The following is a 20,490-nucleotide window of genomic DNA, read 5'->3' as shown; positions in this document are numbered from 1 at the left end:
AGGTCCGAAAATAAGGTAGAAAAAGAGACAGAGAAGACGTTGGCAAAGGAAAGTTTATAACGAAGGGGGTTAAATAAAACTAGTAAGGTAAAGTACAAAAAAGCCAAAGCTGGAAAAGCGGTCTACAGGGTCTATAGGATAGTAAATAGAAAAAAATCTATGATTTATAAGTTTGCTTTTATATATATTTCTTCGACAACCTGAAGCTCCGAACAAAGACTAAAGTAAACTATAGGATGATTTCACCTGAGGCGTCCCCCAGTGGTGCTGTTCGGCCAATGTTGGAGAGGAGATGGTCGATATTTGGAATGGGCTGCTCATCCCGTTGGTCTTCAGGGGTCTGCAAAACAGATAGAGCTCACTCAGATATTAACCCCAATTGTGAAGAACACTGACATTATTGTGTTAAATTCTAACAATAGCCTAATTTGATAAAGCTGTCTTGTAATGGCTTTTCCTCAGAGCTGTTCCTGAGAGCTGGTAATATTATAACCAAGCACTTTCATTATAATCAAGATGCACATCATGCTGTCATAATTCTCACAATACAACAGTTTTTGAGAAACTATTAGTCTCCTTCCGGATAAGAGCTCATTAGGGAAATCAATGATAATTAATCGAGAAAATAGTCAGAACATAAGCCAGAGATAAAATCCCAGAAAGATGTGATGAGATCTAGTACATTTACCAACTGACACTTTTTTAGATGACTGATTAGCACCTCAAAGAGGCAGCATAAAAAAAAAATTAAACAAAGATGAAGAAATAAAGGAGCAATTGACCATTTATGCTATTAATGATACACTCTTAGATTGGGACATGAATCATCAAATCAGCAGCAACTCTAAGCATGCGGCATTACCAGAGGAAGATTTAGGCATTTGACAGATGTAAGTGTTTGTTCTATGTGGAATTTGTTGTACACCAATCACATTATGTGTGAATCCTGATAAAATATTGAATGATTCAAAGATTAAACATTACATATATAGGTATGCTAAATTACCCTACATCTAGCTGTGAGGATATTTGGGAGATCTGGTTTCAAGACTGATGATTATGCCCTTTCCTGACCGGTAGATCAGAAATTAAATACAGTTAAACATGACTTTCTTTCAGAATAAATGCACAAAACATTCAGTACCTTCTCATCTTTATCCATAAGCTCATCAGTGAAGAACCATGCATGCTGCAAGAAAGAGAGTCAAGTATAATTCAATAGATGCATCTGTATTTTGATTAGATTTGTTCAGAGTAAACAAATAGTTATTAAAAAAATATATGGCCATTTGGAAATGCAGTGAATGCAGTGAGAAACATCAAGGCATATAGCGCTTACATGGAGAATAAGAGTCTCCACAATCTTATAGCGGTCAGGCATGTGAGTAACCATGTCCGTCATATTGTCCTCTGAGGTACGCACAAGCGTGGGACCAAACACAAGAGCGAGGTTTCTTGGCTCCATCTAAGAGAAAAAAATGAAGGGTACTATAAAGAAAATGCATGAGGCAAAAAAAAAAACAATTTGGGGATTTTTTTTGTAAACCTGACAGATATTTCTATGTATTATTATGCTTTTTTATCACATGTTCCACCAGGGGGCGGTGTCGCACCAATTTTTCACACCTCCTATTAGGTCTACGTGAATTTATTCAAGGCATGCAGAGTACTATAAATTAAATCGCAAACTATCACACAAACTTTTAGGTTCATATTGGCAGGCAGATATGTCTTCACACTGTTTATTGTAGACAAATAAACATGATTTAAATAATACAAACACAGTTGGTGGAAACAGCATGCAATTAAATTATACAAGCCATAAACAAGGCGTACATCCTACATGCTATATCTGATCTGTCTCACTGTTTTGATTAATGAAATAAAATAAAACGAAATAAAAGATCTCTGTGTAGGCAGCTCATTAGTGCTACACTAGAGCTTCCTCTTCAAATGGTGAATGATTTGTAGCTCAGCTAAATTTGTACATCTCTCCTGACAGCACTGTCCTTTGAGAGCCTCTCCAGCCTCAGGCTGATGATGTGTAGCTGCAGATGTATCCAGAGACGGATTAAATCACAGACTAGCCAAGGATTCAGTCAACAACAATAATCAGGGCATGCAAAAATTATTACTGGACCAGAACTCATTTTTTCCATGAACATAATAAATACTCCATGATTGGTTGAGTTTAATAACTTAGACTTCATTTAGGCTTGGCCTCTAACTCTGATTTTACACTGGATGTGTTGCAGCACAATGTCATGCTTCATTTATTTCAAGGAAATCAGATGCAAAAAATATATTGTCCATAAATGTTTCATGTAATATTTTGGCCAGCTGTGACTAGGCATAAATCATTGCTAGTATAATCTGTTTGTTATGCAAAAGAAAAAAAAAAAAACTAACTACAGGTTACAAATTTATGACATTTGTGTAGCTGATGATTAAACATGAACTGCACAGGAAATGGGACTGTGTGTTTTCAATAGATTTTAATGGCACACTTTTCTCAGTTACAAGTACAAGTTACAAGTCTAACTAAAATGTTCTGTTTAAAATAAGCAGATATAGTTTTATTTTATTTCTATTAAAATAACTGGTTAAGAGTCTGCTTGGTTTGATGTTGGAGACAACCAGAGCCATAAAAATATCCAAGATTAATATCCACTACAATAATGACAACAATAGCTTGGTTTCTTTCGACTTGTATGGTTATCAATGAAAATCGCACCTTATTCTTCTCTGAGTGATCAGCTACTCGCTTAAGATGGCTGATCACAAACTTAAGTGTGTGGTAGCAATGATCTGGTAAGTCACGAATCTGTAAATAAGAAAACACAAAAAGACAGCATTACCAGGCATGCACACTTTTTAAATATGCCAGTAAACAATGTTAAAGCAAAATATTTATTTTTAATTACAAACTGTATCTATATACCAGTTTTCTCATTGTCTTTAACCGGTCTCCAGCATCCTCTAATCGATTGGCATAGATGAAATCATTGTATTTGTCTGAAAGCAGATGGCAGCAGTGAGCAATGTATACAGACACACTCCTATTCACAGTGAAATAAGCACTGAATTATTACTGTAGGGAAATCATTTACCATCCGTGAAAAGAGGTTCTGGAAGCTTCCTAAAGAATGACTTAAGGAGGCTGCTGATTACGTTCAGATCCTGCCACCTCTGTGGAGAAAAAACATGTGAGATTGGAGCTCTTTCTCTGGCTTTTACTCTGCAATGCCTGTCTATGTTTCTCACCTCTTCAGTAGTGTTAATCTCCATGCCCTTGTTGAGTTGGTCCTGTAGGGTGGACACCATGGCATTGTTCCCTGGCACTCTGTAGATCCCTGTGTATTCCAAACCCATCTCTTCCACCAGGCTGCAGCAGGTCTCCACAATCAGAGGCACAAACTATAAAAACAAAATATATTCAATACACTGTCAAATTTACAAAGCTACACTGTTCAAATTTAGCTACCAACGTGTATATTTCATTTTCTAAAATACAATTCAGACACAGAAATCCAGATACAGATAAAGCTCCATAATAATCAGGTCAGTGGGAAATGAGAAAGGTGATACCCATGATGGAATAAAGGAGAAGGAGTAAGAGAAACCAGACTCAGACAGTCCTCTTAATAATCAGAGTACTTCACTATTGCACATCAACTTACCTTATTAGTAGCTCCCGGAGGGCAGTCCTCTAGTCTAACCCCAAAAGCCTTAGGCCCTGCTTTCTTCCCTTTTTTCATTATGTTGATGCTCCATGTAGCCTTCGGAGGACTGTTCTCCTCTAATAGAAAGTGACAGTGTTGTTAGAGACACATTTGGCTGGTCAGTTCTTTGTCGTGCATGTGTGTAAGCTGACTTGCGTGCTCTTTAATATGGCTGTATAAGTCTAACCTTTGCTCTCTGCTTTCGGGGATCGGTTTACTCCTGAGCTGCTGTCAGTCTTGGAGAGGAGAAATGGTTGCATCATTCGGTGGACTCTGGGAGAAGTGTCTGGCTTAGTACCCGTTAGGCTGTTATGGATGTCAGAAAGACACAATGATAAGAGATGATGTGCATGACAGAAACACACTGCACAATGTGCTGGGTGATATGACCATATATTATAAATATTGCACATGTCTGAAAACTATTTTCTGATATATTACATCTTTACTTTTATAACACTGACCAATTGCATTGTTGCTGACAGTAACAAACGACTGATGAAATGTTGCATAATATATTTTTGCTTGTTCATAAAAAATGATTTATTTTCCCATATGTTCAAAATCATTCATCTTCAATAGGATTTTAAAATTTAATACATTACAAATTGTAAAAATACTGTCAGGCAGGCAGATTTGATCGTGTTGTCTCATATTTATCATTTCCCTTTGGTGTGTACATCTAGTAATTGGCTACTTCTATAAAATATAGTTGAGTGACACTATATGAGTTTACCTTTGTTTCTTGTAATCGTTTAGTTTCTTATTGATGAGGGCCTGTCTGGAAAAACCAAGCTCCTATCAAAAGAAAAAGAAAATGTTAACTCATTCTAATCATTACCACAAAATCTAATCATTACCACAAAATGTTCACAAAATGTTTACATGCCGTCTTTTGCACATATTTCGGGATTTGTTCTTTTGCACAATATTCTGTCCACATCTTTCTGCCACTGTTCACTTCATTTTGATTGCTGCTATTGTTGAATTGCACAATTCTGTTTACATTCTTCAGGATCCACTAGTTCTTGGCCCTGTGTTTTTCTGTTTCTGTGATTGTTGTTTTATGTTGTTTTATATAGCACCTGGGTTCTGGAGGAACGTTGTTTCATTTCACTGTGTACTGCATCAGCTATATATGGTTGAAATGACAATAAAAGCTTCTTGACTTGACTTGACTTGAATATGCATGTACAGCGATTAGAAAGAAAAACATTAACCATCATTTTCTATTGGACATATACTTTTACTGAGCATGTTATTAGGAACATTATACCAAGACTAGGTAGAATTAAGGCATTTTGTTTCAAAACAACCTCAAGTCTTTATGTCATAACTTCCACAAGATGTTGAAAACATTCTGAGATCCTGGTCCATGTTGACATAATTGCATCATGCAGTTTCTGCAGATTTTTCAGGTGCACATTATCATTTCACCACATTGTGAGCAACAATACTCAAATATCTTGTGGCATTCGTGAAATGATTGGTATTAGCAGGCACCAAAGTATGCGATGAAAACATTCCCTACACCATTACATCAACTCCATCTGTTGACACAAGGCAGGTTGGGTCACTGGAGTCATTCTGTTGGTGCCAAATTCTGACCCTACCATCTGTTATAATTTATTAGACCAGACTACAGATTTTCAGCCTTCAACTGTCCAGTCTTAGTGAGATTTTAGCTGTCATATGTGAATGTGGCCTTCTGCTGTCATATCATGCTACGGTCAAAATCACTGAGATGACATAAGCTGATTAGATAATTGAACAAGTAAGTTCTTTATAAATGAATTAGCTTGTAAGCAATGTAGCATTAACTTGCCTCATTGTCAGTCTTGCTGTTCTCACGAATGATGCGGATCCAGCTCAACATGTCGTCCCGATCCTCTGCCTGTAGCAAGTACTCACAGAAGTCCTGTGTGGTAAGTCGTAGTGTGTTTTTCCTCTTCGTCTCACTGTAGGCTATGTCAATCAAGCAGCCACGGACACTGATGGGCTGCTCATCCTCCCCACCACCTCCGTGGCCTAATGACCCAGCTCCATGGAGCACTGCCTCACGCTTGTCTTTGTACAGAAAGAGTGAATGAGAGCGCAGCACAGAGAAAACCCGTTTCCATGGCCGCATACCACCACCAACTTTCTGTATGGAAAAGACAGAATCACAGAAACCCTGATAAGATGTGCCTCATAAGTATTTTTTCCACATTATCTCAGAGTGCATGCTTTGTAATGTAAATGTGGCTTCTGTCTTTCTCACAGGTGCTCTTAAGCTCTTCAGTATCAGCTGAATTTGCCATATCAGGTTAAAGTCCAATGAATCAAAACTATTCTCTAAGGCACCTTTATTAAAAATATTCTGTCTTTATAAGCAGGTTATTGCATGGTCAGTAATTTTATGTGGACATGGATACCACAGTTACAACCATTTAGAAAGTTAATATTTCAATAACAAATAATCCTTTTTTCTCATAAAGGACAAATGTGGAAAAAGATTAAGCCGTCAGATTATTAAACTAAATTGGGAGAAGAAAGCATGAGTCAGACCTTGCCCTTCTCTGTAAGGATCTGTTTGTAGTGCAGCCAGCCCTCTTTTCTGATATCCGTTAGCGTGATGTTGCCAAGCTCAGAGGTGGAGTGGCGTTTGGAGCGGGCTTCCTCTGCCGCTCGCAGACTCTCGAGGGACTGAACAAACAGAGACCCACAATTATCAACAGGATAAACTTATATTCTGGGCAAAACAAACCTCCTATATAGTGAAGGACATGGAAGAACTTACACCCTCTGTAAAAAAGCTTTTGACTCTTTTTGGTAATCTCCTATAGAGGGAATACAAAATTAGAAAAAGAAAACATCAGATCTTTTTACATCATGTACAGTATACTGTGAACATTTTTGAATGTTAATGTAAAGGGGACTGTATTATTATTATTATTATATTATTATTATTATTATTATTATTATTATTATTATTATTATTATATAGTAATTACTGGAAAGTACACTGGAAAACAGTGCAATATATGCTATTAACACATTTAAATTTAGATAGCAGGCAAACCAGACCATAAACAATAACATACCAACTATACTAACTATGATTCTAACACTAGCATAATGTGTCAAACACTCACATAAACATGCGGCCTTCATCTCTGAATGTGTTCAGACCTTCATCACAAGATTTGGACCGCTCAGTTGTGATGGCCAGCAGGTAGGAAGAGCGACGGCTGTTTTTGACAGTGCCTGTTTAGTACATGAAAAAAAATAGAATGAGGATCTACGAGGTAAATGTACACCTAAATATAATAAATAGAAACAGGAATGAGGCTGATGAATGAAACAGAGTCAGAAATGATTTTATCAAGCATTTAGTCATTTAATAAATGTGACTAAACGCGAAATGCAACAGGTAGGTCTGGTGAACGTGACTTACCAGTCATTAGCAATATTTGCCAATGTTTGAATGAATGCCTGTTAAATTTGTACCCTGTAATGGCAACAATATGAAATGGAGGAAACAGATGATAGATGTTAGAAAGGGAAATGGAAAAGGAAATAATCAGCAGATGGTGAGCATAAAGCATGACAGGAGCGAAACAGACACATGACATTGACAATAAGGGACACGTTCAGTCTGAAGAGTCTTGTGACATACAGCAGTGTCAAAAAAGACAGGTGGAACAATTAATGGAGGCATGGACACAACTGATGCTCAGGACACAGATAATAGGGGAAGGCACTGGTGAATAACAGGGACACAAAGATGAGATGGAAGAGTGAAAGAAACACAGGATGAAGTAAGTCAGATGCAAACAGTTAAAGTGATATGGTGGACTTAATAGGAAATAGCTGGACTCAAATAAACATCAATGTTGGGACAGCAATTATCAGAGAATGTGTTAGTTGAGGAGGCACTCACTGCAGTCTGTGTCGAGGAGATGTGTGAGAGGGGAGGTAAGGGAGGGAGGGACAGGGCTGCTGGACAGGGTAGGTGCCTGGCACAAGCTGCTGGACACCACAGAGGAGGCAGGCACGTGCTGGGCAAGCAGATCTACACTGGGGCTGGTTGGCTCATCTGTGAGGAAGGGGTGAGAGTTATAAGGATGAAGGGATTTACGGATGACAGGGTGAGGTATGGTAAGGAGCCAGACCCATCCACTCCAAAAAATCTATATCTTTTAACATATTATAACAATACATAGCTTACATTTTCACATTGTATGTAAGGAACAACCAAAGTTACACTAGTTAAATTTCTACAAATAATTAATATTCCTTTTTTTTATTTGGCCCATTTCTTTAATGATACTCTAAGAGACGCTTACATGACTTTAAAATCCTCCAAAAGTGTACTTAACAATTGTGTATACATTGTGTACAATTTCTCTTCTGAGATGCTGATCTATAAATATGTAGTGGCAATAGGAGACATGGAGTGTAGGCAAAAGCACAGTAATGGATGAACCCACATAATTTTTGTTTTTTTGCTGTCAATCATCTGACCATGACCTTTATTAAAAATCGTACATTCACAGAGCTTTTGAATTAGAATTGGTATAGACATATAAGCAACCACTGAGAAATTGGTTCTCCCATACTGACCTATAAAGGGAATGGAAGCCAGGGAGTCCTGCTCCACAGGCAGAGGTTGCAGGTTACCATTGGACCGCCCAGGGGCCAAGGCAACAGGAGGTTCGAGTAGATCCACAGGCACAGCATAATTTGGGTGGCGCATTCCAAGGGGGGTACATTTGCCACCAGGAAGCTTTTGTCTTAGGACTACCTCTTGCATCTGTGCTTGAACAGACTCCTCCAGTGTGGGTCCACTACCTGAGCTTTCCTTTGCAGAGCTCTGTGTCTCAGCAGTGGAAGACATAGACAGAGGAGATGAATCTCTGCCTGTGGAAGGTGCGCTATCTGGAGGGCTGGTTTTAGGTGTGGTAGTCCAGCTAAGGTGAGGACCAGTGTAGGAAGAATCTCTAAAGGAGTGAGCCTGCTGCATGAGGTGACCTGCTTTGCGACAGAAAGAGGGACTATAGCTGCGGTAGCCTACCATCTGGTCATCTACTGTCTGCGTGGGCAGACATCGGGACTGTGCTGACTCTTGGGCATGGCTGGATCCCCGATCCAGAGGTAACACATCTGCACAAGTTACTGCACGTTGATTGGCCAAGCAAGGCTGCTCTTCTTTCCAGACTGACTGGCTGCTCTGCGAGGCACAGGTTGACTTTTCATAGCAGCGTGAAACCAGAGAGGCTGCCTTGTCCAATTTCTCCTGCGAGTGCCCATGGCTCTTCTCGTATTCCGCACAAGTAGCAAGTAAATTTTCGGAGCAGGATCGGTTTGATTGCTGAGCCCCAGTCATGCCCCACCTACCCATCCAACAGGAGTCGATGTAAGGGGACTGATTGACTCCTGTGGCAGTTCCATAGTGGCACAGCAGCGTGTCCTGAGAGATGCTGCGATGGTGGTGGGACATGCCTGGGCGCTCGGTTGTCTGGCTGTAGTACCATTTAGATAGTGCTTGGTGACAAAGCTCACTCTGTGACAGTGGAAGGCTGCCCTTCCGTGGGTGGGGCAGGGAGGCTGAGGAGATAGCCTCATTGTGGTTGGCAAAGTGAAAGTCCAGAGGGCTGATGGCTAAGGTTGAAGAGCGGGCACGCTGGTTACAAAGTCGGCCAGGGGTATCTGAACGCCGGCCTGTACCCCCTATACTATCTCCCATTGGGCGGCTGTCTAAGAGACCAGCTGACCCACGCCTGCAGTTTAGGTTGCCGGGCATAACGGAGGAAGTGGGTTTACTGCGAGGGTAGCAAATTGGAGGAGGCTCCGGAAGGTTTTGAGCCCCTCCAGTGTATGGTTGATTCCCTTTCAGATAAGCGTCATGAGAGTATGCCTGTGAGAGTAAAAAACATACATACAGAGTTAAACATTACGAAAATATGATAAGATGGGGCAGAAGGAGAAAAAAGGGTAGAACTGAGGAAGGAAGCCAAACCCATTTTTTTTTAAATACTGCAGCATTTACATACAACAGGACTAACTAATCAAAAAGTAGTTATCAGTATCTAATCTATCCCAAAGACATAAATGGCAGCTCATCAATAATTGTTATGGTAAGTTAAAATGAATGTGGCAGGTATCTAAAAGAGGAACATGAAAGGAGGAGAAACAGCAGAAAGTCATACTCACACTTACCAACTGGAGTACATCCTCATCTTTAGGCATAATGGAAAGCTCCAGTAAACTCTTACTACACAAAAACAAATATATAATTAAATATTCACAAAGGCATAATTGAAAAATGTTTAGCATACAAATACAACAGGCAAGCAAAATCAGGCTGTAAAACCCGTGCACTTTTCCCTACCTGTTTTGAATTAGTGCTATAACCTGCGAGTAGGTTTTTCCCAGAATACTCTCCCCATTTACTTTTACTAGTCGGTCTCCTACACACACACACGCACACACACACACACACACACACACACACACACACAAAACACGCACTTAATACAAACTGTGGACTCCATCTTGATCTTGGGTGTTACTGAATATTCCTGAGCTTCAATTTCTCCTACCTGTGCAGAGCCCAGCCTGATGTGCAGGACCTGACTCCTTTACACTTTTCACGAAAATAGTATCCATTGGCTCCATGCGGCCCCTATGATTCCCTAGGTATGAACAGAAATCAAATTTAGAGGTACATATGTACACAATTTGTACGCAATTTTTAAATGTTATGTTGATATTTTGAATTTATCATTAAAGAAACTAACCTTTTCCATTGCCATTATCTACATCCTAAAGCAAAAAGAAAAAACAGAGGTATGAGCTGTTAATGTAGTATGACCTATGCACCACTAGAGGGAGCCCCTGTCCATTGCCAAGTGGTAAGGCCATGAACATGAGCTAGAGTTTGCGTACGACTTAGCCAATGACAATGGCACTGTAAACATCCATCCACACTAACAATCACATGCACAAAAAATAATTGATGGTGCCAAATATAGCATTCAATCCCTTTATCTTCAGAACACATAAACCAGTGGTGGGAGGTCAGGGACAGCAAAGTCTTCTCTGCTGGCCTAAACACTATCAGAAGCACTGACCTACATTTACAACCTAAATTCTAATATTTGTTCCATGAAATTGTATTAATTTATTCCCAACAGTTTATTCTCCTTATTTCATAGCGTTTCTCTTGGCTGCACTGCTTCCAGTGCATGTATGTGGATGTTAGATTTTTTTGTCCAATGAGATTTCTGCCTTTATGTGCTGCCATGTCAATCTAATCTGCCCAGGGCCTGCAAAGTCTGTCCTGCAGATCCTTTTACCATTGAGAATATTACCAACGTGTCTGTTTATTTAACCAATCAGATTTCATATTCGCCTCACAGGGCAAGCTAGCTGGCCCATTTCTCCGTCCTCTGACTGGTTGGTCAGAGAGAAACTGTTATAGCCAAGTTCGACTAGCAAAACACATGTGTAGCTCTGCACACATTAATACATCTGAGTTTTACTTTTTTATGCCTACGGTGGAAGTGAAATTAAATTGGTCTCGGACATACTCAAAAAATAAATTTTCAAGAAAAGCTAGACATCGTGAGGAGAGGTCGGCCAACTCCGAAGCTAGCGAGCTTGTCTCAGCCCGGGAAATGGTTTGTTCACCACTTCCAGGCCAGTGAATACGAGCGGTACCACTGGTTTACAGCCTCTAAGGAGCGGTGCATCTCTGCATCTCTGGTGAGTAGGTTGTAATTTATTTACATTTCAATGTTTTTGTCATGTTATTAGACAAATATTGATTCTGAACTGCTCCAGATGATTTGTAGGTTGCACAGGTGTGGTTGTAGAGTAGAGGTTTGGAGTTGTCTTAACTGGGTTTCTTGCTTTAGTAAAATGATTTTCACCCTCCATATGTGAATATGCGCTCTCTGTAATGCTACGCGTTGTTATGTTGTTATAATGCGGACTATATTATATATAGTTTCTATAATCGCGACACGATAGTGGTGGTATTCGGAGTTGGATTAAGTCAGGTAAGTCCTCACTGAAGGTCCAGGTACCAAATGAGGGGTCAGTCTGGCTGTATATGGCTGTGTGCAGGATTTAAGGCTTTTGCTGATAGGGCTCATTCCTGACCCACGCACAAAAGCAGAAGGTGTTAGTTCGTCTGTCTGTCCTGACCCCTTCTCTGCTACTGTTTATGTGGGACAGGAGCACACACCGCAGGACACAGAAGTGAGGGCACAGCTCACAGAGAGATGATTAATGTCTTTTTTCTGAGATTGCCCCAAAATTAATGAACTGCATACTAATTTAATGACTGCCTTAAAGACTGAAACTTGCAACTTATTTTAAGATAGAAGCAAGTAATAGAAGCAACATAATTTGCAACAGTGGGAAAAGGAAAAAGAAAATTACAAAATGAATGTCCCCTAAAATGGACTACAGAAGTGCCTTGGTATGAAACAGGCCTTTTGCAGATGCAATGTGGTGAATCGGTATAGTACGTTCCAACCTGCAATATTTCCCAAAAGATTGATTTAAGTAAAACACACTCATATCTTGTGTCTAAATTTGAATTGCATGTCATTATAAGCTTTAACACTAAATTTAAATACAAAAATAGCAAATAGTTTAAAATGGTTTACTTTAATTTTTAATTTTGCAACAGTCCATTCTAATATTAAGTTGCAATCCAAGAGTGCTTATATTCAGTATTGCTGTTGGAAAGTTTCAGAAAAGTTTTTCTAAAAAAGAAAAAATAATAAAAATACTGTGGTATTTAAGCAATGTCACAATAGCATTTAGGTATAAAAGAGTTTCAGGTAAAGTGCATGTAACATTATACAACAAAGACCTTATTCTCAACAGATTTTGTGTCGACTTTTGTTTTATTACCTTCACAGAGGTGTGGAGGGCAGATTCGGGTGGGTAAACTATGAAGTGCCGCAGTGTAAACCCAAAGCCCTGAGAGGTCTTCTGCAGGACCACCGTACGAGGGCCTTTCCATGCCACGCCTTCCCTGGACACTGGACACGCATTTTCATTGGACAGCAGAACTCCATCTCTTGGCCCTTTTGCCTACAACACAGCAGCACAGAAACCAGTTTATGAAACACCTAACAAAAAACGTGGGATCATCTCCAAGAGTGTATAATGATCTCTATTAGTTATAGGAGCTATAGTATTTTCTGTCTGTAATACGTTATTAATCGGGTGAAATTATGAAGATTATATAAGCTTGCCTTGACAAATATTTTACATGTCTAAATGAGCTTTAGAGGTGGGTTCAAGAATACATTGAGGTGTTAGTACTCTCCTCCGCCCAGTGTGAGGGCATGAGATCAACCCCCTTCCTTTTCACGCTTGAATGAGGAATGTCTCAGGAATGTCTATTTTAAACATTGATGCTATAATCAACCACCACATGGGACTTACCAACAATGGCATGGGGCAAAAGTAAATACAGTGGTTCCTGATGTGGAACAACAGGAGCATTAAAACATTACACACTCGCACGCATTCTCACTCTCACACAGACAAATATGTATAAAGTGTGAACAAAGGTTAGCCTATACTATGGGTCAGGTAGGGAGAAAGGTGGAAACACTGGAACAACAAGAGCCCATTAAATTCCAAAAATACACATCACTCCAAACAGGGCAGATGTATTTGACAGATGGGCTGCTGATCTGGCCTATTCATAGTTTTCATAAGGGATGTACTAGATTAAGTTGCTAAGCAGTAGAGCTAAATTAAGTCTGGAGTGGACAAACTATAGACGAAACAGGCCATGGGTCTTTTGAATTATTATAAATAAAGAAAACATAGACCTACTTGGTCTTTGTTTATTACCTTCACTGATACTTATGTTTTAATTTACCAATTTTAATTTATAACAATTTGTCATTTTTATTTGTAACAATTTTGATCCCACTGTGAGTTTATACCAGTGCATGATGAACTGCTGTCAACTTCGGCCTAAGTCTTTTTGTGGAGATTTGAAGCACATTGAAGAGGTAACCGTCAGCTTTCTTGGATCTCGGCTGGCTCTTGTTTATTGTGATTTGAGAGAATTGTTTCTCACATACATGCACACATATATACCAGGGCAAAAATTAACACCTGAGCTGTGTCTATGGAATCTGTACACTCAGCAAATTTGACTAAATAAAAACTACCTGCACGTTTGCTTAATATTTGCAACAACAGGCTGGTAAACAAATGTCTTTAAATATGTGCATCTTTACTTTGAGGCACTCCTTTATAAAGTCATCCTCTGCAAAGAGTTAAGTAATCTTTCCTTCTGAGAAATCTGATTAGAAAATTTATTAGGGATTAGAATAGTCATTAGATATTTTTGTGCATTAGCTTACTTTTTTTAAATGGTTATTTAAAAAATTAACCTCATTAGCCTTTGGATTTTCCATACTTCTTGACATCAGCAGCAGTGAAAAGATTAAGTGGTTAAGAAGGAAAGATAATGGTTAAGAAGGAAAGATAGTGGTTAAGAAGGCCTGATCAGAAGTTTATAAGTTCAAATCCCAGCTCTGCCACTGATGGATTCCTGCATAAGACCCTTAATCCTCAGCTGCTCACTTGTATACTTTCTCCGTTTTAGTAACCGAGGTAAATGCATTGGTAGTGGTTAGTGTTTCTCCTAAACTCACTCATTTGTCTCATGCACCCACCCTCTTCCTGTCTCTCTGGGCTCCACTCACACAGCAGCTCACCCCACCATTCCATCACCCACACGCTGTACTAAGCCGTGCTGCCCGGAAAACAACAACAGGAAGTGGAAACATTGAAGCAGGAAGCGCAGTACCTCCCTTAGTTAGCCATTAAGGGGATCCTTTACTCTCTAAAAATACGCCTGACTAATAGGTAAAACCGCCCAGCTTTCTGCTATACAGTAAGTCTGGTAAAAAAGACTTCCTAGAAGACTTGTCCCACCACTTCCTTAAATCCTTCCCTGCCTATTCTCTCTTTATCACTTCTTCCTGCGCTAATTTCTCCGGAATGTGTCCCAGACTCTATTTGTTCTCATTAATTCCTGCATCCATAGATAAATAGATCTTTACCAAATAAATAAACACGGCCTTAAGAAATACATGTGAAAGAGAGCAGAGGAACAGAAATACTTAACAACCAAGGAGAATAGATAATTTGTTGAAAAGAAGCCTGAATAAAGGATATAAGAGGGCAGGAATCTGTGCAATGCCTACATACTCAGGACCTGATGACACACAGGCAGAAGTATAAGCAGAACTGAAAGTGAGGTAGGTGCCGAGTAAAAAAGACTGGATTCCTCTCTCAATTCCACCGCTGGGCATGTCACACTAAGGTGTGGATAAACATACACACATGAGTGCAAGATTCCCGAACACAACAACACTTACACACGTGGACACAGTGTCACACACACAAAATATGCTAAAAGGGGTTTGGAATTGACATCACAGTGCACTAAATTAAATTGTGGAAGGGTTAGTTATTCATTAGAATGCTACGCAGTTAAGTAGGGGTTGTAGCCTGTCACACATCAGTTCATATCTGACATGGGGATGGAGCTCCTCATTGTTCTTCACAGCGATTTGAATGATTCTTAATGTTCTGTATATTTTAGCATTCTGTATACTTTACATTTTTCCACAAAAAAATACAAAATCACCAGGTGTTGTGATTTACCGCTAAAAGCTCTATAGAAAGTGATATAATCCCTATCTGACAACATTTTTAATTGTAAACTATTAGAGACTAATAGCATTAGGTGCATAATGTTTTAATTTGCATTAGCATAGCAAAAACAGAAACAGAACAGTTTTTATTACAACAGAATCTTCATTCAGATATCAATTATATATTAACAGCTTTCTGTAACATTGTTCCAGTTATAGAATTGCACTGTCAGGAATATTGATGCAAGAGGGTTGCCTAAGCTATATCATTCACACTGCATTATGATTTCACATTAGCAATCCTCATAACCCACACAACTGTCAATTCTTAATTTCTAAAACATTTGGCAATTGGCTAAATTTGCCTTTAAATCAAATTTAAAAGATTTTTGTTTCTCAATTAAATTGTAGCATTATAAACCGATGTAAACCTTTTTTTTTCTTAACCTTTACCTAACCAGTGATATCTGACAAGGGCAGGGTACTGTCCATGACTCACAGAGACACATATATAACAAGCACACAAATATATTCTGATTTTCCTTCTTTCTATATATCAGTAGTGTCCCTCCAAGCAGCTTCCTTATGTAAGACAATGGAGGTGGACACATCCCCAACAGAGCAAAAAAGAAAAAAGGAAGACAAGCCAGCACAGACCCTACAGCTACACAGCAGTCAGATTTGTCCTAAATATCAGTCTGAGATAAAAGCAGACTATTAACAAACAATAGAATACCAGAGTTTCAATTAAAATAACAACATAAACCTGATATAGGCTTATTTAGAGATATATTCTATATTATATACTAAATCATGCTCTAAATCGTAATAAAATATCATTAAAGTACATATTCATGTTATGATCAGCTTAACAATATTATTAAGGAATAGATACAATATATACAAAATATAAGCAAAAACAAATACAACAAAAACGTTTCAGAATTCAGAAAGATTATTATAATCTTCATTCATATATTTCTAATCATTGAACATATATGATATCTTACCCAATGAAGATGCCAGTACAGCATGTTTCTTCTGCTGAACCGTACATGACTGTGATGAACATTTAAGTTCCGCAAAGCTGCCAGCCATATACAGCGAGGCTCAGGGTCACTGCAGTCCACCCCCACCGGGAACTCAAAGCACCATTCCTTACCAGCTGGAGCTGGAACCCCTGACACTAAGCGTCTCATAGCCCAATTCCCCAACTAAAGTCACAACCACCAGTTGACAGAACATACAAGGGTCAGTCCTCCACTGGGGTCATGCCTACCTACGGGTATATGATCACTTTCATTAGGACATGAACGTCTGCTCTGAAATGTAATCTCCAAAACATTATCTAAAAACATTCCCTAATCATTGTAGAAGAGGGTCCTGTTCTGATTGAATGTTAGTGCTCTTGACAAAACAGACCCATCAAATTAGAAATTAATAAAATAGCCCTTGGTCTAAATTGCCTCAATTTTCAAAGTGATCAATGACTTTTTACCATGTTCTGTCCTTTCCAGAACACCCTGAGTTGTATGAAGTTTTTAAACCTGATCTTCAGACTTGATAGGTGGTCATTTATAAAAGTCAGCTCAAAATAAAATGCTTGTTTAATGCTGTTTTTTGTTATTCTTGGTTCTTGTATAGAAAATAAAGCCTTGCCATGCCCTGGTTTAACCTTTCTTGTCTTACTATGTAGTGTAGATAGTTTGACCTAATCCGCTCAAAACCCTGGTAAGGTCTTCACTGGTGCTCTTCACCCTGCAGTTTTCTCCTCCAAGTATGTGTCCAATAGGAAAAAGAGCTACATTCCTCTTCTGCCAAAATCAGTGCCGCCTCTTTTGCCTTTTACAAGAAAAATCCTGTTGTTCTTGGTTTGTACATTATCCATTGATGACATCCAAATCCAGGCATTGAACTGTGAGCTGCAAGTGAACAATATAGAGGCTCCAAAAAGTAGAACATTTAACTTGTTTAAGCTCCTCTCTTAAGTCTCCACCGATGCTCTCAGCCAGTATGCAGTCAATTTACTTCTTCAGAGCTCCTCTTCCAAATCTTGCACATAACAGTAGTCCTTCTATTTGTCAAGCAGGTGTGAACACTGCCACTAAAGTGACTGATGTTTCATTCTTTTTTTGCAGCCCCTCCTCTGACCCCATCCCTCTATCCCTCCAGCTACCTTTTTGTTGCATTTGTCTTTACCATGTCCAACTCAGTGCAGTCTGCTGGTGGTATAATAAGCTGCTCTTTCCATGCTTTCCCTCTCTCCCTCTCTCTCTCTCTCTCTCTCTCTCTCTCTCTCTCTCTTTCCACTCACTCTGTATCTCTGCCGAATCATTTCAGACTCAACGACATGGCTGTTTCTGCTAGATTCCTGATATAATAGGAGGAGCACACCCACCATCTAAATTTAGAGCTAAGAGAAAAAAGTCTGTGTTTAGGTGCATAGATGTGCATTGTTTCAGCAACAGCAGTGTGATAGAAATAGATTTGAAAAAGTTTATCTATATAAGTGAATGCTGAATGTACCATATATTTCGGAAGAAATAAGAGATTTCAGTGGAACCTTATACAATCTTATAGAAATACATAAGTAAATATAAGTGACAAACCTAATATACTAATTTGCTGATTCATTTAAAAAGGGTGAGAAGAATAGGCAGTGAAGACAGATGAACAGATGAGGACAGAAGATACAGAGCCACTACACAAATATAAGCACTGTGACAATGCAGTCACTGACAGAGAGGAACAATAGGACGTGTAAGTCTAATCCAATCAACCACCAAACACAGAAAAACATAACTGTCACTTTTTCACAAGTTTAAATTAGGATTCTAACATTCATATAACAAAATCCTATGTTTCATAACTCCCATATTGTATAAATCAAAAGTTCTGTGATTTAATGTGAGGTGACAGATGTTAGTGTCAGTACAGTGCAGTTACGGTTAACAACCACTGGGGGACATCAGCATTCAGTACTTATTGCACCAAACCGTTACTACTCACTGGTTCTCAGCTAGTATATACATTTTTGACATTTTGTTAATGATTTCACAGCTCAGTGCTTGAAATGCTTGAAATGTATCCTGTCTGTAACTTTATGTTGCTTTGGCTGAAAACGTGAATAAACTGTAAATGCAAACTGACCAAGTCATTATACACTGTTTAACTTTTAACCTAAAAAAAAGAGAAATTATGCAAACTACATGTACAAAACATATCTGTGTCTTTAACAATATACACACTGTCTAAATTCAATGAAATGAGGCAAAAAGTCAAAAATAATTCTTTTTGTGCCAAAGAATTTATTTAAATAAACATAGCAGTGATTTAGAAACAATTCACATGATTGTGTGATGTGTAGGAATAATTGAGACCTTTCCCAGCCATCTTTCACACTCTTGTGAAAATACAGCATACTTTCACACGTGCACACAAACAAGCACAATCGTGTACATATGTCTGAATGACAGGAAAAACCTATAAAACTATGCTGAACTCTCCTGCTGAAGCCACTGATAACGTTAAGCAAGTATGTAAGCATATCATACGGTGCTGCGGAGAATAAAAGTTCTCTTCAACCTTATAAACACGGACAGAACTGAACAAGATATTTATTTATTGTTAAACCATTGTGATAATTTCTAGGTTCAAGCTTCTTTTTCAAAAGTCCACAATGACCTTTAGCTTTTTATTTACCTGTTATAGTTTGGCTGGAATTAAAAAGAAGGTCTCACAATGATACTTCACCCCTTGTTGCATTTAGCTTAAAGGCTTAAAATTACATCCACCCACCCACCCACCCACACACACACACACACACACACACACACACACACACACACACACACACACACACACACACATGCCTTGTTTTAGCCTCTTCTGCTTTCAGTCTGGGTTATTACAGCAGCATTTACGGACAAGCTTGGTGTCATGGGTACTTAAATCCGCCCTGTGCCTTTTAGAGGATAAGGATCAAAAGAGAGAAAGGACAAATTAAAAGAATCAATCTTTTCCTTCTTTCCTTTAACAATTTTTTACATAAAGTTGCATTAAGATCTGCCGAGCTTGTCTTGAAAAAAAAAAAAGCATTTCACCTTGTTCCTTTTACAAGTGAGAAGCACCTGTGTTCATTAATTTAGAATTAAAAAACCATATGAAAACTGATCTGTCCTAATTAAAGAGATGATTTGCTGAACAGCAAAGGAAAAAAAATTAAACTACATGTAGTTATGTATCTACAGCTCTACAGTAAGTAAGAGTATCTATTTAAAAAGACAGTTCAGTTGGACGTTATGTATTATTACATGCTTTGCCTCATCTGATTGATCCTAATGTACTAACATGTATAAAGCAGGTGTGAGGTTTTCTCAATGAACAAAGCAGCAGCAAAAAGAACTGCTTTTTAAGAAAGACACCAGCATAGCAGTTTCCTACACCTGAGCTCATCCATGCTCCATCCGACACCACGTTCCTACTAATCCCACCCTTGATAATTCCATGTGATCACATTCCTTTTCTAGCCCCTGTCTGGGTTGAGAAATTTACCTTCTGGCTTTTCAACTAGAGAAATTGCTTTCTCTATCTCTCACCTCCCTTTGAGCTCCTGTCAGTCTTCACACCAGGTCCCTTTAAATATATATAACTTACTGTTTCCATCCACCTTGGATTCAAAAAGAGAAACTGAACAGTTGCGGCTGACCTTTCACCTCTGACCTACGTGGGACACCGCCCCTCCCGTGACACAGGAGCATGTCTCACCCCACTCTGAGCCTAACAGAGACAGAGGCTCATTGTCACCACTGCATTTCAAAGACAAGACCAAGCCTGCCTTGTACCTCCCACTCTCAGATATGAGCAAAGACCATTCAAAATCCCACACTCATTCTCTCTCTCTCTCTCTCTCTCTCTCTCTCTCTCGCTCTCTGTCACTCTGTATTTTACTTGCTGTTCTCCCTTGAAAAGTATGCCAGTCTGGGTCAGCTTAATTTGCTGCTTGTCACTCCACACACTCACGAGTAGCTCCACTCTCCTGACATGCTCTCTAAAAAGGGTGAAAGGCCAGACACATT

At 39.0% G+C, this 20,490-nt stretch overlaps 1 protein-coding gene across 8 annotated transcripts in view; it reads right to left on the bottom strand.

Moving 5' to 3' along the window:
- The window catches only part of arhgap23b (Rho GTPase activating protein 23b), a 34,512-nt gene that overhangs the window by 2,708 nt on the left and 11,314 nt on the right, over positions 1 to 20,490 (bottom strand). For 3 of the 8 annotated variants that reach the window (XM_046853403.1, XM_046853401.1, XM_046853400.1), the window contains 21 exons: positions 12,633 to 12,815; positions 10,505 to 10,529; positions 10,307 to 10,399; positions 10,096 to 10,174; positions 9,918 to 9,978; positions 8,328 to 9,621; positions 7,645 to 7,800; positions 6,857 to 6,968; positions 6,502 to 6,541; positions 6,270 to 6,407; positions 5,548 to 5,865; positions 4,459 to 4,520; positions 3,910 to 4,028; positions 3,681 to 3,799; positions 3,265 to 3,417; positions 3,111 to 3,189; positions 2,942 to 3,015; positions 2,735 to 2,824; positions 1,340 to 1,465; positions 1,145 to 1,189; positions 247 to 340 (listed from right to left, as the gene is read on the bottom strand). In XM_046853403.1, the coding sequence (XP_046709359.1) occupies positions 247 to 340; positions 1,145 to 1,189; positions 1,340 to 1,465; positions 2,735 to 2,824; positions 2,942 to 3,015; positions 3,111 to 3,189; positions 3,265 to 3,417; positions 3,681 to 3,799; positions 3,910 to 4,028; positions 4,459 to 4,520; positions 5,548 to 5,865; positions 6,270 to 6,407; positions 6,502 to 6,541; positions 6,857 to 6,968; positions 7,645 to 7,800; positions 8,328 to 9,621; positions 9,918 to 9,978; positions 10,096 to 10,174; positions 10,307 to 10,399; positions 10,505 to 10,529; positions 12,633 to 12,815 (3,460 nt within the window). Of the gene's footprint in view, positions 1 to 246; positions 341 to 1,144; positions 1,190 to 1,339; positions 1,466 to 2,734; positions 2,825 to 2,941; positions 3,016 to 3,110; positions 3,190 to 3,264; positions 3,418 to 3,680; positions 3,800 to 3,909; positions 4,029 to 4,458; positions 4,521 to 5,547; positions 5,866 to 6,269; positions 6,408 to 6,501; positions 6,542 to 6,856; positions 6,969 to 7,644; positions 7,801 to 8,327; positions 9,622 to 9,917; positions 9,979 to 10,095; positions 10,175 to 10,306; positions 10,400 to 10,504; positions 10,530 to 12,632; positions 12,816 to 16,422; positions 16,627 to 20,490 lie in introns of those variants that run through there. The other 5 variants (XM_046853398.1, XM_046853404.1, XM_046853399.1 and 2 more) reach the window with 4 other exon arrangements.

This window comes from Silurus meridionalis, chromosome 7 (assembly GCF_014805685.1).
Source record: "Silurus meridionalis isolate SWU-2019-XX chromosome 7, ASM1480568v1, whole genome shotgun sequence".
NCBI lineage: Eukaryota > Metazoa > Chordata > Actinopteri > Siluriformes > Siluridae > Silurus > Silurus meridionalis.
The sequence above is the reverse complement of the archived record's forward strand: the minus strand, read 5'-3'. Positions and strand labels throughout refer to the sequence as shown.